This window comes from Halichoerus grypus, chromosome 8 (genome assembly GCF_964656455.1).
Source record: "Halichoerus grypus chromosome 8, mHalGry1.hap1.1, whole genome shotgun sequence".
In the NCBI taxonomy this organism is placed as follows: Eukaryota; Metazoa; Chordata; class Mammalia; order Carnivora; family Phocidae; genus Halichoerus; species Halichoerus grypus.
In genome coordinates, this window is record NC_135719.1 from 77,774,972 (window position 1) to 77,791,712 (window position 16,741).

The window sequence follows — 16,741 nt, forward strand, 5'->3', positions numbered from 1 at the left end:
ATAAAATCTTTAAAAAAAAAAAAAAAGAAAAGAAAGATGTATACAGTGTTGCCCAAACTTACCCAAACTCTGAATCCTTTAAAGGGGAGAAAAAAGAAATATTCTAAAGAATTACTCTAATCTGAAAAAAGCAGCAGGACTAGCATGGGTCCTGGGGGATGGGGTGTGGCTCCAGCTGTGGGTTGGGTGGAGAGGAGTGTGGAAGTTGGGTGGGTGCCCCGTGATTGGTCAGGGCTGGATGAGAGCAACAGAGCCCGAACATCTGGCAAGAGCTATAAATGACAAATTGTAAAAAACTGAAATAAAGATTAAGCCATACCATTTTCTTTGCCTTCTTAAAAAATGAAAACATTGCAAGGCAGCTGGGTGGCTCAGTCAGTTAAGCGTCTGACTTCGGCTCAGGTCATGATCTTGGGATCTTGGGGTGGAACCCTGCATGGGGTTCCGTGCTCAGTGGGGAATCTGCTTGAAATTCTCTCCCTCTGCCCCTCCACTGCACTCATGCTCACTCTCTCTCTCAAATAAATAAATAAAAATCTTTAAAAAAAAAAAACATGGCTCTTCATGAAACAGCATGTTATAAAACAGTATGCTAAGTTAGTCTAAATATAAATCAAAAAAGTCTGGAAGAGTCTGAATCAAAATGTTCATGGGGAAAAAATGTTTTTTTGCATGCTATGGTTTGTTATCTTTTTTTACTGAACTGTATTTTCCATTTTATATAATAAATGTCTTTCTTCCATAATTAATTTGTAAAAATCACTTTATTAAAGGAACCAATCATAAGCAATTAAGAAATCGAACACAACTTTTTGTGCAAATTTTTGAAAGTTTAGAATTTAATTTGCAGCTTTGGTGATATTATTTTATTACTTGTTATTTTTTTCCATTTAAGCTAACCCTGGTTAGCTTGATTCATTTGAATGGACCTCTTTTAGAAAGAAACTTGTATCTTTTTCCTAGGGCTGCTATAATGAAGTATCAGAATCTGGGTGGCTTAAAACAACAGAAATATAGTCATCCTCAGTTCTGGAGGCTAAAGACCAAAATCAAGGCATTACAGGAATACGCTCTCTCTGCTGGCTCTAGGGAGGAATCCTTCCTGGCCTCTTCCTAGCTTCTGGTGGCTCTGGCAGTCATTGGCTTATAGCTGCATCACTCCCATCTCTATCTCCATTATCACATGGACTTTTTCTTCCCTGTATATCTGTGCGTCTTCCTCTCTTCTTATGAGGACACCAGTCCTTGGATTTAGGGTCCACAATCATCCAAAATGACCTCATCTTTCTAACTACAACTGCAAAGACCCGATTTCCAAATAAGGTCACATTCTGAGTTTCTATCTGGATGGATGTCAATTTTGGGGGACACTATTCAATTTACTATAGAAATAACGTAGTCCACAAACCCTTCGAAGTATAAATTAGCACATTTTGGAGGGCCTCTTTGAGCCTATCAATGTTTTAACTATAACCTCTGTGGTAAGCAATCCTAATTACATGACTCTCCTATAGAACCGTGTTGACAAGGTCCCTAGGGATGTTCACAGCAACATTTTTTGTAATAGCGACAAATTGGAACAACCTAAATGTCCATCACCTGGGGACTGGATAGCTAAATTATTATACATCCATGCCATGTATACTGTATAGCCTTTAAAGGGAGGGAAAACTGAATGGGAAGAAATTGAGAGGGAGACAAACCATGAGAGACTCTGGACTCCAGGAACCAAACTGAGGGTTACAGAAGGGAGGGGGGTAGGGGGATGGGGTAATTAGGTGATGGGTATTAAGGAGGGCACATGTTGTGTGTGTTGAGCATTGGATGTTATACGCACTAATGAATCACTGAACACGACATCAAAAACTAATGATGTACTATGGACTCTGAAAAACAAACTGAGGGTTCTAGAGGGGAGGGGGTTGGGAGGATGGGTTAGCCTGGTGAGGGGTATTGAGGAGGGCACGTTCTGCATGGAGCACTGGGTGTTATGCACAAACAATAAATCATGGAACACTAAAAAAAAAAAAAAAAAAAAAGAGTCATACTGACAGAAAAAAAAAAAAAACTAATGATGTACTATATGCTGGCTGATTGAACATAATAATAAAAAAAAAGAAAAAAAACTGAGCAGCAGCTATGGAAGACATCCAAGATAAAGTAAAAAAACAAAATTAAGTGCACAGTGTTTAATGTGTTTCCATTTATACAATAAGCTCCTACAAATTAGACAACCCTACATTTATGTTTATGTTTTAAGGGATGACTTTGTCTTTCAAGTACTTACTGTTCTCCTTCAATTTTTCTGAATCGCACTTCACCCTTGTATTAGTCTGCTCAGGCTGCCATAACAAAATACCATAGATTGGGTGGCTTAGACAACAGAAATTTATTTCCTCACAGTTTTGGAGGCTGCGAAGTCTGAGATCAAGGTGCTTGTTGATTCAGTTACTGATGAGAGCTCTCTTCTGGGCTTTAGGACAGCCACCTTCTCACTGTGTCCTCACTGGTGGAGTTAGATAGTGAGCTCTCTTGTGTCTCCTTTGAAGGACAGTAATCCTATTATGCAAGCCCCACCTTCATGACCTCATCTAACCCTAATTACCTCCCAAGGCCCGAACTCCAAATATAATCACATTGGGGATTAGGGCTTCAACATATAAATACTGGGGGAACACAATCAGTCCACAACAATCTTCCTTCCAAAAAATTCAGGCCATAAAGCAATGCTTATACCTGAACCAATTGAGGCTTTTAAAAATTAGCACATAGGGGGGCACCTGGGTGGCTCAGTCAGTTGGGTGTCTGACTCTTGGTTTCGGCTCAGGTCATGATCTCAGTGTCCTAAGATCGAGCCTGGCGCTCGGTGTGGAGTCTGCTTGTCCTTCTCTCTCTCCCTCTGCTCCTCGAGGCCCTGCCCCACTCGCTGGCGCGCTCTCTCTCTCTCTGGAATAAATAAATAAAATCTTTAAAAAAAATAGCACATAGGAAAAAGTACCATAAAGGACCTGGATTGGTCATTCAGATACTTGATATAGAGATAGTTTAGCTCACTTCCAAGATAGCTGAAATTAATCATCAGAATGAATCCAGAGTAACCAAGCTTGAAGAAACATGCTAGGCCATCAGCAATGTATCATTATGACTCATGCTATGGTTGTCATTCTTATCCTTTAATAAGATCTGTGGGAATGGCAATCCTCCCAGTTTCCTAAGCAAGTGTTGGAGGGATGTGCTATAATGGGAACTTGTTAAACTGTGAATTGCACAACAGCTCTCCTGAAATGAAAAAAAGGTAATTGCTAAGGAAGAATGGTATTACTAACCAACATTTTCTTCCAGCACTGTCTAGTTCATGTCACTGCTGACAGGGGCATTTCATGACATTGCAGAGCCATAAACCAGAAATTTTTAAAAAAAGTAATCCACATAGAAATGATGCAGAAATCCAGCAATAACTTGGAAGGTAATATCTTATAAAAAAAAAAAAAAAGACGCAAACTTGTTTTTTCACTGAAGGGGTTTGAAATTTCAAACAGACAAAATGGAGGGAAAAAGTTTCCTCTCGTTAAGACTCTTACTAACACAGAACAAATTGCATCTTGAATAAAGTAGTGTAAGGTGGCCCTTTTCAGAAGGCAGTGATGATACTAGAATCAAATAACACAAATAACTGAGGATTTGCAATGGAAATTGATCTCTGGATAGTGAGTTTGAGCCCCACGTTGGGTGTAGAGCCTACTTAAATTTTTTTAAAAAGTAAATAAATAAAATTTCCTTTTTCAAGTTTCAATCCAAATGCAACTGCTCAGAAAACAGCATGAAGTATTAGAAATAGTCAGCTTCTTAGACCCCTAAAGTGGTGGGGGGTGAGATTCAAAAACAAAGACAAAAACTGTGTAGATGGCCCAAATATAAAAGTCAGATGAGGCAACTCACATGACCTATGGAATCATGGTGTGCCTTCTCAGTTTCTTTAATTAAAATCATATTTGCTCAAAAGCACAAAGGGAAGTTTAACATTTATTTTTACAAGTTGAGTATTTCCATTACTGTCTAATTCAAGTTTAGTCCAGTGGCAGGCATGCAAGGAGGCTGCCCCAAACTGCTGATTGTTTGCTTAGATTACTTTGTGTAAATTCAAACCTTTTAGAGCAGCAAAATGCTCTGGGTCAGTGGTTCTTAGTTCTTGCTGCACAGCAGATGCCCCTGTTCTACCCTAAGCAAATGAATTAGAATCTCTGGAGTGTGACCCAGCTATCAATTAGTATTTTTAAAGAGCTTCCAAGGTGATTCTCCTGTGAATCCAGGACAGAGAACAATTATGCTTTGAGGTTTGGAAACACGTCATGTTATACTACTAACATTTACACTTTTTCTAAATCCAAAAGCGGTCCCTGCACAATGCAGAGAACTAGGAAAAATATGGGAAAGCACAATTTTTTTTTTTTTAAGATTTTATTTATTTGACAGAGAGAGAGACAGCCAGAGAGGGAACACAAGCAGGGGGAGTGGGAGAGGGAGAAGCAGGCTTCCCGCAGAGCAGGGAGCCTTATGCGGGGCTCGATCCCAGGACCCTGGGATCATGACCTGAGCCGAAGGCAGACGCCTAACGACTGAGCCACCCAGGCGCCCCAGGAAAGCACAATTAAAAAAAAATTATCTGAAATCCCATTACTCCTTTATGTGTTTATAATTTTTTTCTATGAATATATATGAAAGAGTAATATGCAAAATGTTTTTAAAAATATATTTTAGAATTAGAAGGTAACTTTAGAAGTCATTTAGTAGAAGTCTCTTATTTTATAGATGAAGAAATTAAGGCCAAGAGTTCCTAACTCAAAGTGATACAGGTAGTTCATTTGGAGTCAGGATTAGAATCTAGGTTTACCTTGATTTTTCTTGAAAAACATAATTTGTAAAAAACAAAAAAACAACTTGAATCCTTGAGTTTAATTTCAACTTGAAACTCCATTTTTATAAAGGATCTATTATTTCTTATGATATTCTAATAATCTTACAAAAAAACCAAAACCAAGCAGAGCTTTTCAAGGACTACCTTCATCTTTCTCCTGAAAAATTCTAGCATGCTTGGAAGAAAGTTGCCTTCATTGTATTCTATGGAACGCTGACTCCATAGGAAGTGTATAGGTGTGATAAGGGAAAATAAAAGGGGGGGAGCTTCTCATTTACGTGAATGGGAAGCAGAATTAAAGGAGATTCTTTATTGAATCATTTCTCATGGTTTTAATGTTATACTAATCCCACTGAGAATCTCTAAGGTGTGTGTGCAGAAGAGCATCTGTAGTTTTTCTCAAATGTGTTTGACCTTGGAATCCTTCTTCAGTTCAGTTCCAATTTTCACTTCCGTCTTCATGTTCTTTGGAACATGTTTTAGCAAACAACACTCTGAGGACTCCTAGGATAAAGGAAAAATGACCTGCACTAACCTGAGGCCAAAGCAACCTTGATTTGGGTTACAGTTGAAACATTTTTGTAGTAAGTGGGGGAGTACTTTATTTTTTATTTTTTTTAAAGATTTTATTTATTTATTTGAGAGAGAGAATGAGAGAGAGAGAGCATGAGAGGGGGGAGGGTCAGAGGGAGAAGCAGACTCCCTGCCGAGCAGGGAGCCCGATGCGGGACTCGATCCTTGGACTCCAGGATCATGACCTGAGCTGAAGGCAGTCGCTTAACCAACTGAGCCACCCAGGCGCCCAGTGGGGGAGTACTTTAAAAGGGAAGGAATATATGATTTGAATGACTGACAACCTTTTCAAAAGTGTTCCTTTACAATTTATTTAAGAAGCAGAACAATAGCTTCAACATCAAAAAAATGGCATGAAAACCATTAATTGGATATAACATATAACATTCTAAAATGTATTCTCTTCTAGTTTTTACATTTTTTCACATAAATGTAATTATAGGATATTCAGTTCTGTATTATATTTACTTTCAATTAATTAACTCACATTCACTAAACATTCAGTACATTATGTTCTAGGCAGTGGAATCAAATATAATTAACATGTAGTTCCTAACATCAAGGAATTTAGGGCAGAGTGCAATGAGAGGAGGTAGATACGTGCTCAGAGGATGTCAACAAACACAAACGCAATGTGGTAAGTACTGCAGATTTCACTGGGACAAAGATTGACCAATAGGGTCAAGACCCTTGTGAAGTCTGAGATCAACCTCAAAGTTTCATCAGAGACAACAGATGAAGGCAGAAAAGTAGAAAGAAGCAGGAAAGCAATCCACAATTTCCGTCTTCCTATGATCAGATAAACATTTTAGAATGAACTGGAAGGGGAAAAGCCTTTTCCATTACTGCCTTATTCAAACAGTCTGCTATGAACACAAAATATCTTTCAAATCAGGAAACAAAGTGGGGGTGGAAACTTCAGCGGCTCCAGATCACCATCATCTTCAAGGGTCCAAACTCTTTAATTGGCCCTTTTCAACCTTACCTCCCAACCACACTCTCACAGCACTCCTCTTCCCTCACCCCCACCCCGACCATATCAGATAACTTGGGGTCAAAGGAATAAGGGTTTGAAAATACAGTACCATTTTCAAAGCGCCAATTTAAAAGTATTATAAATGCTGGTGAAATGCAAAGAGGTGTGATTTTGCTAGCGGGCATTTAAAATTCCTTTAAAATGTGCATAGTCTTTGATCCAGCAACTGCACTTCTAGGAACTTAACTTAAGGAAATAAGAAAAGATATACTGTTTATAAACACTTTATAAAAGGAGGAAAAAACGAGAAACAAATACCCACTAACACGTTATATAATTATATAGATATACAACTCAATACAAAATCCGATCACTAGTGTGCCTTTTAAAAAAAAGTATTTTATTTATTTGTTTGTTTGTTTGAGACAGCGTGCGAGAGCGACAGAACACGAGCGGGGGATGGGGAGGGGCAGAGGGAGAGGGAGCAGCAGACTCCCCACTGAGCAGGGAGCCCATCCCAGGACCTCAGATCAAGACCTATGCGGAAAGGCAGAGGCTTAACCAACTGAGCCACCCAGGCGCCCCACTAGTGTGCTTTTTAAAATAATAGTAATAAAAAAATCATGCATAGGTGGCGGGCACTCCATTTAACCTCACAAGCCTTGAAAACAGATAAACTTCTACATATGAAGAGGTTGAAGCACTAAATATTTAACGTGTCCAAAGTCACACAATTAAGTAAAGAAGCCACGATTCAAAAGGAGGCCATCTGAATCTCAAACCCATGAGCCTTCCCACGTCCACACTGCTTCCTAGTTTTGGGACAGAATGGGCACTGAACTATTTACCTCGCAGGATTAATGTGACTTAAATAATAAACACAAAGCTCCTGGGACATGGCAGACATTCTGTACTCGGAAGCTACTAAATAACTTGCTCACGATCACACACCACCCGTGGTAAAACCAGGTTTAAAGGAGATTTGAATCTTGTGTTCATGGGGGCGCGCAGGAGCTCAAGAAGGTGTCCCTGGCTTCAATTCCTAACCCAGAGCGAGTATGGACTTTCCCTCTGTCCCGCAAGCGCACCTCAGAGGTCAGGGAACACACAACAGGAATCTTCAAAAAGGAGGACGTTAAGTAGGGTCGGATTTTCCCTGCACCCAGCTTCTCCAGCTCCAAGTACTCTCTATCTCGTCCTCCGCTCGCAAACTTCCGGGGTGGAAGTGACGTCTGTGCTACGCGCCGCCGGAAGCGGGCTTGCAGAGTAGGATCAAGAAGTAGCGGGTGTCAGTGGGCCCGGGTCCGGGCCCCGCTTTAGAGTAAGGAGCTTCGCAGCTTCGGTAGGCGGCCGTGGCCATGACGGCACAGGGGAGCCTGGTGGCCAACCGAGGCCGGCGCTTCAAGTGGGCCATTGAGCTGAGCGGGCCTGGAGGAGGCAGCAGGTGAGGAGCCCGGGCGAAGCTCGGTAACAAGAGCCTTCACCCCAGAATTGCCGCGGAGGAATAGGACCTGATCACTCAGGTACAACTCTCTGGAAATGATGGGTGGCACAAAGACGGCTCCCGGGGAGCCAGCGGCTTCTCCTCGGTGGACGTGTCTAATGTTCAAAAGATGCTTATTTCATTCCTCACAATAGACAAAAGTCTGACGAACCCACGAGAGGGCTTGGTCTAATCTGGGCAGGTGTATCTGAGGATCTTTATTCCAATGATTAGAGCAGGAATGTGGGATATGAAGTGTGGGAGGCTGCAGCCTTAGTTTCTTGGTTTGGTTCTTCAGGAGCCGAAGTGACCGGGGCGGTGGCCAGGGAGACTCGCTGTACCCTGTCGGTTACTTGGACAAGCAAGTGCCTGATACCAGCGTGCAAGAGACAGACCGGATCCTGGTGGAGAAGGTACAGAGCTGTAGATGTCACAGTAGTTCCTAGGCCGGTCCTGACCTACATATCCACCGTCCTCTCCCAAGCAGCATATGAATATCCTACTGTAGGAGTCTTATCCCTAATATTGGTAAACTGCTTGAGATTAATTTACAGTAGTAAAAGTGCTTAAGAGTTGGAAAAATAAAAGATGTTTGAACATGTAAGGAGGTAGGTTGGAAATTATCTATCGGCGCCAGTGCCTAATGGTTGAAATCATTCTTTTACCCTAGTTCCCTTACAACCACACAACCAATGTGTCAGGATATTCTTTCGGTTTTATCTTCAAAACAGATTTAAATTTTTGCTACTTATCACTACTTCTTATCTTACCTCTCATTCTAGTCTGAGCGATTTCATCTCCTGCCACTTTCCCCTTTGTTCTTCATTCCACTCTAGTCAGAATGGCCTCCTTGCTGCTCCTTGAAAATAGCAGGCAGGCTTCCATCTCGGACTTTTTGTACATGTTCTTTCCCTCTTCCTGGAATACTCCTCCCCCAGATAACCTGTGTGACTTGCTCTGTCATTTCCCTTAGGTCTCTCAGATATTACCTTCTTAGAGGAACCTACTCAGGGCACTCCCTATCCTGTTTTCTTACTTCCTTTATTTCTCCATATCATTCATATACATGATATGGTTTTTACCTGTCTTTTTACTCTCGTAAGGTCCAGGAAAGCAGATTTTGTGTCCCAAGTGCCTAGAACAGTAGCTGGCATTTTCTTTCCTCTTAGCCTTAATATTGTTCAATACTAAATGATCTTTATTTCATGAAATGCAGTGATTTTTACATGAAAATGACAGCTGGTATCAGTGCTTTTCTTGAGAAGTATATCATTTTTCATCTTGGTACATCAAATTGTAATATGAACAATAACATTATTATTATTATTAAAATGGCCTGATTTTGAAGGTAGATGATTATACTTACTTTAGAACAGTTCTGTTGTATGGATGGTTTGATCTTTAAAGTCCCAGATAAATGATCTTTTATGTAAGTGACACCAGGGAATTGCTTACAAATATGTCCATTTATTCTTTTAACATGAGTAAGCTCAAATGGATAGTGATATATTCTTCTAATATTGCTAGATTTACTTTGTTAATATTTTGTTTAGTAGGATTTTTGCATTTAGGTTCAGGAGTGATATTGATCTATAAACTTTACTCATAATGTCCTTGTCAGGTTTTGGTATTTATGGGGCCCCATGTAATGAATGTTCATTTTTTATTTTCTGAAAGAATTTGTATAAGATTGGCTTTATTTTTTCCTTAAATGTTTAGAATTTGCCAAGAGAAACCATCTGGGCTTAATTACAGATTCAGTTTCTTAAACAGTTTTATGACTAAATTTTCAATTTATTATGCTATTAGGTATTTCTTCTAGGAATTTATCCATTTCCCCAAATTAGTAATATGATCACTTTTTGTTTTTTTAAGATTTTATTTATTTGACAGAGAGAGAGACAGTGAGAGCAGGAACACAAGCAGGGGGAGTGGGAGAGGGAGAAGCAGGCTTCCCGCTGAGCAGGGAGCCCGATGTGGGGCTCCATCCCAGGACCCTGGGATCATGACCTGAGCCGAAGGCAGACGCTTAACGACTGAGCCACCCAGGCGCCCCTGTAATATGATCACCTTAAGATTTTATTTATTTGAAAGAGAGAGAGAGAGAGATGATGAGCAGGGGGAGGAGCAGAGGGAGAAGATGGCTCCCCGCTGAGCAGGGAACCTGAGGCGGGACTCTATCCCCGGACCCTGGGATCATGACCTGAGCCAAAGGCAGATGCTTAACCAACTGAGCCACCCAGGCGCCCATATGATCATTTTAATACACTGCCAGAACTATAGAGTTGTCCCTCTTTTATTCCCAATGTTGAATATTTCTCTTTTTCCTTCATCAGGCTCACCAGTATTGATGTTATTAACCTTTAAAAGAAAACACCTTTAGGGCGCCTGGGTGACTCAGTTGGTTAAGCGACTGCCTTCGGCTCAGGTCATAATCCTGGAGCCCCAGGATCGAGTCCCACATCGGGCTCCCTGCTCGGCAGGGAGTCTGCTTCTCCCTCGGACCCTCCCCCCTCTCATGTGCTCTCTCTCTTTCTCTCTCAAATAAATAAAATCTTTAAAAAAAAAAAAAAAAAACCTTTAGCCTTGTTGATTTAAAGAAAAATTCATTAATTTCTTTTCTCATTTTTCCTTTTCATTTCCTTGGGTTTAATCTATTTCTTTTTCTAACTTATTAAAATAGATGCTGAGAATGACATGGATGGAGCTAGAGGGTATAATGCTAAGTGAAATACATCAGAGAAAGACAAATACCATATGATTTCACTCATATATGAAATTTAAGAAACAAATGAGCAAAGGGGGAAAAAAGAGGGGAGGGCAAACCAAGAAACAGACTCTTAACCATAGAGAACAAACTGATGGTTACCAGACAGGAGGTGGGTGGGGGGATGGGTGAAAGAGGTGATAAGGATTAAGGAGGGCACTTGTGATGAGCTTGTATGGAAGTGTTGAGTCATTATATTGTACCACCTGAAACTAATATTACACTGTATGTTAACTGGAATTAAAACTTAAAAAAATTGTAAAAAAAAATAGATGCTTTTTTTTTTTTTATAAGATTTTATTTATTTATTTGACAGAGAGAGAGATCACAAGTAGGCAGACAGGCAGGCAGAGGCAGAGGGAGAAGCAGGCTCCCTGGTGAGCAGGGAGCCTGATGCGGGGCTCTATCCCAGGACGCTGGGATCAGGACCTGAGCTGAAGGCAGATGCCTAACCGACTGAGCCACCGAGGCGCCCCAAATGCTTACTTTATTTTTAGTCTTCTAAATATGTATTATAAATTTTTCAGTGCTCTGTGTCCCACAAGGATAATATGTGGCATTTTTGTTATTGTTATCAGTTAACAATATTTCTGTTTTCCATTGTAATTTCTTCTTTTATTTATGGATTATTTAGAATGCATTTAATTCCAATATGTAGGGAATTTTTAGTTTTCTTTTTGTTACTGATTTCTAGCTTAATTGCATCATAAGCAAAGAACATGCTTTGTATGATTTGGGTTCTTTGAGAGTTGACACTTTCTTCAAGGCTCAGCAAGTGGTCAGCTTTTGTAAGTGTCCCATGTGTGTTTGAAAAGAATGTGAATTCTCCAAATGTTGGGTGCAGTGTTATATATATGTCAGTTAATAATGTCATTTAGATCTTAATATCTTGATTTGTCAGCTTGTTCTTTTAGTTATTGAGGTGTGCTAATCTCCCACCCTATGGATTTACCTATTTCAATTGTAGATGGGGCAATGAGAGATGCAGAAGTACAAGAACAAAAGTAGGGAAGTCTTTTTTTCTTTAGCCAAATCATGGGGAAAAATGGTATCTGGAAAACCAGTAGGAAAAAACATAACGAATGGTGAGGATGCCTTATTTTTAGAAGAGCAAGCTTCCTGTGGCAACATGGAGAAGGGCAGACAGAAGTGGTGGAACTGAGGAGTCAGCTCAGTCAGCAGCACAGAATTGGGAATTGTGTTCATTTGACTTTAACATCAGTGATCCGATAAATGTGGGACTGAGGATAGAGATCATAGGTTAAAATTGTGTTTGTTTTAGCGCTGCTGGGACATTGCCTTGGGTCCCCTCAAGCAGATTCCCATGAACCTCTTCATCATGTACATGGCAGGCAATACGATCTCCATCTTCCCTACTATGATGGTGTGTATGATGGCTTGGCGGCCCATTCAGGCACTTATGGCCATTTCAGCCAGTAAGTATTCTTGATACAACAACCCTTCCTTAAGTTTTAAGAATTAAAGACAAATTTTAGTGAAACCCATGAAAATCTTTAGTACTGCTCTTGGCTCGTGGCCAGGGGGAGAGTGTGCAGGGTGGTGATGGTAGAGGTGGTGGCGTGGAGGAGGGAAATGGAGCTTATCATGGCTTTTTGTTCACTTTTAATGGTCCTATTTGCTATTTTACTTTGGGTCTCTCTATATTATTTTAAAATATGGCCTGATTCATATTAAAAAAAAAAGTTGTTTTGGGTTTGACACTTTTTGTTACCCCAACAGCTTTCAAGATGCTAGAAAGTTCAAGCCAGAAGTTTCTTCAGGGTTTGGTGTATCTCATTGGAAACCTCATGGGTTTGGCATTGGCTGTTTATAAGTGCCAGTCAATGGGACTGTTGCCTACACATGCATCAGACTGGTTAGCCTTCATTGAGCCCCCTGAGGTAAGGCAAAAGAAAAGTTAAATTTTGGGCAGTTGTAATGTAAATAGCAGACCCATTTGATGGTGGGGGATTTGAGTTGGTGCTAGAGCTTATTTGTTAAGAAATAAGATCCCTTGGGAGTTTGGAAGTTGTTACTTTTTTAAGGATAAAGCTAAATAGAGCCTGTGATTGATTAAAGTACTTGATTCTATAAGTTAGTTCAACACCAATTCACCAATCACCTATTTACCTTGTTTCAGAGGATGGAGTTTAGTGGTGGAGGATTGCTTCTGTGAAGAGGAGAAAGAAGCACCTGGTGCCTGTGTATCGGGATCTCATTTACAACCTTCTTTTTGTGCCCAGTGGCTCCTTCTCAGCATACTAATTCTTAAAGTTATCACTCATGCTGAACAGAACCAAAGCTCTCTTTACTCCATGGTGAGGAGATGAATCCCAGAAAGACAATGTACGTATCACTCCAAACACACAAAGAAACTATACCACAACCCTTGATTGAAAATAATGTAGAAAACTTTATTTATGTTTCCAGTACAGAGCAAAACAACAAATAAAACTGTAACTCTATGTAAACAAAAGAATGGTTGCTGCTAAATCAAGAACCACAGCAGCATCTCCTTTCAATAAATTAAATGGTTGAGAACAATGCTTAAAAAAAAAGTTGCACAAGTTTCCCTTAACTCTATTTTCCTTAATGTTTCACTTCTATTTAACACAAGCTGGAACATAAAAATTCTGTTGGAGACACTGTGGAAGATGTGAGAAACTAATGCTGGATTCAGATTATACATGATGAAAAGAAAAATAAACCAGACAAAGAGAGTACATAAATATGCTTACAGTGTAATTGCTACTTTAACATCCACAATAACGGATTTTTAACACATTTAGGGGGAGTGAGGATTGGCGGGCTAGTTGGGGCCACAGGAATCTGAGGCAAAGGAAGATACACGGTAATGATCTTTCCCCTGCCAAGAGGAACCGGGCCCCTGTTGAGCAGATGCTGCAATTCAAACCTCAGCTTTTAAGATAGCTTTACAAGGCAGAAGGCCAGCAGCTGGAGAAGGTATATTGTCATAGCCTGCCCTGGTAAATCTTAGCTAAGACTTAAAAGCTGGATCTTATTCAGAAGGCAGGAAGAGGTATTTCCTTTCTCTTCCTTCTTGAAACACAAAAGCCCTTCCCCTAAGGTGCATTTTCTCTTACCAAGTTTTCAGTATTGCTTTATTTGCAGTGATTAGAAGAGACAAGACACTTCACAGACGAACAACATAAGCAACACATGGACGTGAAATGCTCTAGACAGAGATGAGTTTAAATCTGGCCTAATAACCATTTTCCCATGTAATGGTGATTTTATGTTTTAGGGGCTGAAGTAGTGGCTGTATTAATAGCCACTCACTCCCTTATCCCTTTAAAAGATTCTTATAGAGCTCCAACCACAAAAAGCTCTTCTAAAACCTTGTTTTCTGCCCATATTTTTTCTATATGGAAAAAAAAAAATATATGTATCAACCACTTTGGCCAGAGGATGTGTGTAAATGTAGAGGAATTCCTGGGCAGGCTGACCTTTAAAGCATGGGGGCTTCAATATCTTGGTCCTAGAGAACCTGTTCCACTACTGTGGACTCAACTAAACAACAGAGTATTACAATGGAAATTGTAACAATGCTTCTACCCTCTGCAGGAAGGAGCAGGAAAAAAGACTTAAAGATCGGGTTTGTTTTGCTACCCTGACTGGGTCTTGAGGTTGAAAAAAGAGCAAAGGGAACAAAATACTCAATTTCTTAAGCCATACTGAAGAAAAGGTTTTCTCTGTCCATAAGAGTCAAATGAATAATCTGCTGGGACCTAGGTTTGCTTGCTCCATATCCTATTGGGTGATCAAAGAAGAGTGGCACTATTTATCATTAAAAAAGTGAAGAGCAGTCATGAATACAGGCAAAACAGTTTTTCTAAATACTTATCCTATAAAAGAAAGGACCATTTCACATATTTGCAATTACCACTCAAGGTAGTTTCCCTATGCTTGAAAGCTAGGTGTTTTATGACCAGTAAATTAAAATGACCAGTAAATGTTTTATGACCAGCAAATAAAAAGCTAAGCTTGTACAAGTACTTCCTTGACACATTGAGAGCTTTCTGAAAACAACTGGAATAGCAGAGGACTGTTGGCTTGGATAATCTTGGTTCAGAGCCAAGTTCCTGCAGTCACAATGAAGAATAAAATTGATAAAAACGCTCATACTCCGGACATTTAAATGAGTTGAGTGCCTCAAGTCTTGGCTATGGCTTTGGAAATGAGTGCACAGGTTTCTTAGTGAAAAATAAGTTTCTTGAATCAGGTCAATGCCAATTGTATGCCACTTTAGTGAAGCAGGTAGGGAGAGTAGCAGCAACTCAATCTTTGGCACTATGGAAGGAGTATGGCTCTAGAACTTCGAATTCCATTGCTGGATTCCCCCTTTAAAAGATAGTTCAAAGTTTTTAGGGAAGGATTTTAGCCAGTCTTCCTAGTTTATTCCTATGATTTTGGACCTGTGCCTACTAACCCAGAGGGCATAAAAGAAAGGAGAGGCGAAACTACTGGTCAATGTGCATCATCATCTAGATTTCTTGGACAACAGCTTGCTTGTTTTGACCATGTCGCACATGGTAACCACAGACTGTTTCAGTAGATCTTAATGTGGAGTTACCCTAATTTGGCCATTTGAAAAGAACCTGAAAGAAATTCTTTTTACTCCACCTTTAAAAAAACAATTTCCAGGATAACAATGCGTTTATTACAATCTTAACCACAGACTGGGTTTTGAGAACCAGCTGACATATAAACCAACACAGTATGTGTACTGGAACCTGGTATTTTGGGGGAATCTTGTGTTGGGAGGAAGAAGTAGAGGCTGTAGCCATGTTTCAGTTTTTGTATAGTACCCTAATATAAAACAGAGTCCCGGAGAGCAATGGAAACATTAAAGAAAATTAGCTAAAAAAGATTTTCATCTTGGTTTGCCACAGGTTATCTCCACAAGGATGTTAGGTCCCCACATACTCGGCCATGAATTCTTTAGTATGATGAAGCTGTGTCTCTGGCTGTTACCCCCATGGTGTCATCATTGGACCATGACTTCTGAGACTCCCCTTTAATGCTGGACATGTACTTGCTTTTTGTCTTCTTGAATTTCTAGCATCCCTTTTGCCAACTCATTTTAATGGTTTAGCCTGTTAATTCTAATTTGCCTTCAACTAGTACAGACATGGCTTTTAGGACTTGACCAGTGTCCTGATGTTCTGTAAGGACAGCAGATCATATGATAGCAAAGAGCAGAACTACGTGTACTTTTTTGCACAAGTACTCGAGGCTCAGCTTGTCAAGAGTTCAGTGTGATGTGTACAGAACCCAGGCCTCTACTTGATGGGAGTAGTAGTAAAGAGCTGGCACTTCCATGGAGAATGGAAGCCTTTTAGGAAAGGTGAGGCCAAGCAGAGTCTTCAGGAGTAGATTATGAATAAATGGTGATCACTTCACTGCCACCACCCCGGACAAGGAGGACTCGCTCTAGTCCCTCGGTGAGCACTTCTAGGAACTCCATGTCTTCCGAATTTGTCAAGGAGACAAACGGGGAGAAGAACACACTTTATAACCTGACATGATAATCGGGGTTTACCTGACTGCAAAGCTGCAAAATTAACATACTTATTTTCATTATTATATATACTCAAGAGTTGGAGACGTCTGAACTCTGGATTTAATTTAACCCTGTGAAATAATCCAGGGATCTAATTCCTTTGCATATATAATACAAGACCTTCATTTGTTAGACTTTTTTCTAAATGTAACTTTACAAATGGGGGAAACTCACAAGTAATGTGTTTGTACCACAGCGAAGTAAGCCAAAAAAGAAGAAAAGGCCACAACAGGGCAGCTTATAAGACTGCTCGAGAGAACCCAAGTAATTTCTAAGTGAAGCTGCTCAAATCAGATTTTTCTGCCAGTTTTTTTTTTTTTCTTAATCTCTTCTCCTTAATGGTACTGATGGGAATGGGCCAGTCTATACCATTGCATTCTTGAAGGGGTCCCATTAAAAAAATCCTGCAATCAGGGTATGAGGAAAAACCCTTATCTCTTTTT

The 16,741-nt window shown here is 40.1% G+C and overlaps 2 protein-coding genes across 6 annotated transcripts in view; one reads left to right on the forward strand and one right to left on the reverse strand.

Annotated features, from left to right (window-relative positions):
* Positions 1–7,700: 7,700 nt before the first annotated feature.
* EMC4 (ER membrane protein complex subunit 4) lies at positions 7,701–13,443 on the forward strand. Of its 2 annotated transcripts, XM_036082581.2 has the most exons (5): positions 7,701–7,908; positions 8,246–8,360; positions 11,997–12,150; positions 12,455–12,615; positions 12,855–13,443. In XM_036082581.2, the coding sequence occupies exons 1-5, from the start codon at positions 7,823–7,825 to the stop codon at positions 12,888–12,890; spliced, it is 552 nt and encodes a 183-aa protein (XP_035938474.1). In that variant the 5' UTR covers positions 7,701–7,822; the 3' UTR covers positions 12,891–13,443. The 2 variants fall into 2 exon arrangements, with proteins under 2 accessions (XP_035938474.1, XP_035938476.1); XM_036082583.2 differs by lacking the exons at positions 7,701–7,908; positions 8,246–8,360 and adding an exon at positions 7,909–7,987.
* The window catches only part of SLC12A6 (solute carrier family 12 member 6), an 84,077-nt gene continuing 80,443 nt past the window's right edge, over positions 13,108–16,741 (reverse strand). For all 4 annotated transcript variants that reach the window (XM_078053424.1, XM_036082573.2, XM_036082572.2 and 1 more), the window contains one exon: positions 13,108–16,204. In XM_078053424.1, the coding sequence (XP_077909550.1) occupies positions 16,135–16,204 (70 nt within the window). In that variant the 3' untranslated portion in view covers positions 13,108–16,134. The remainder of the gene's footprint in view (positions 16,205–16,741) is intronic.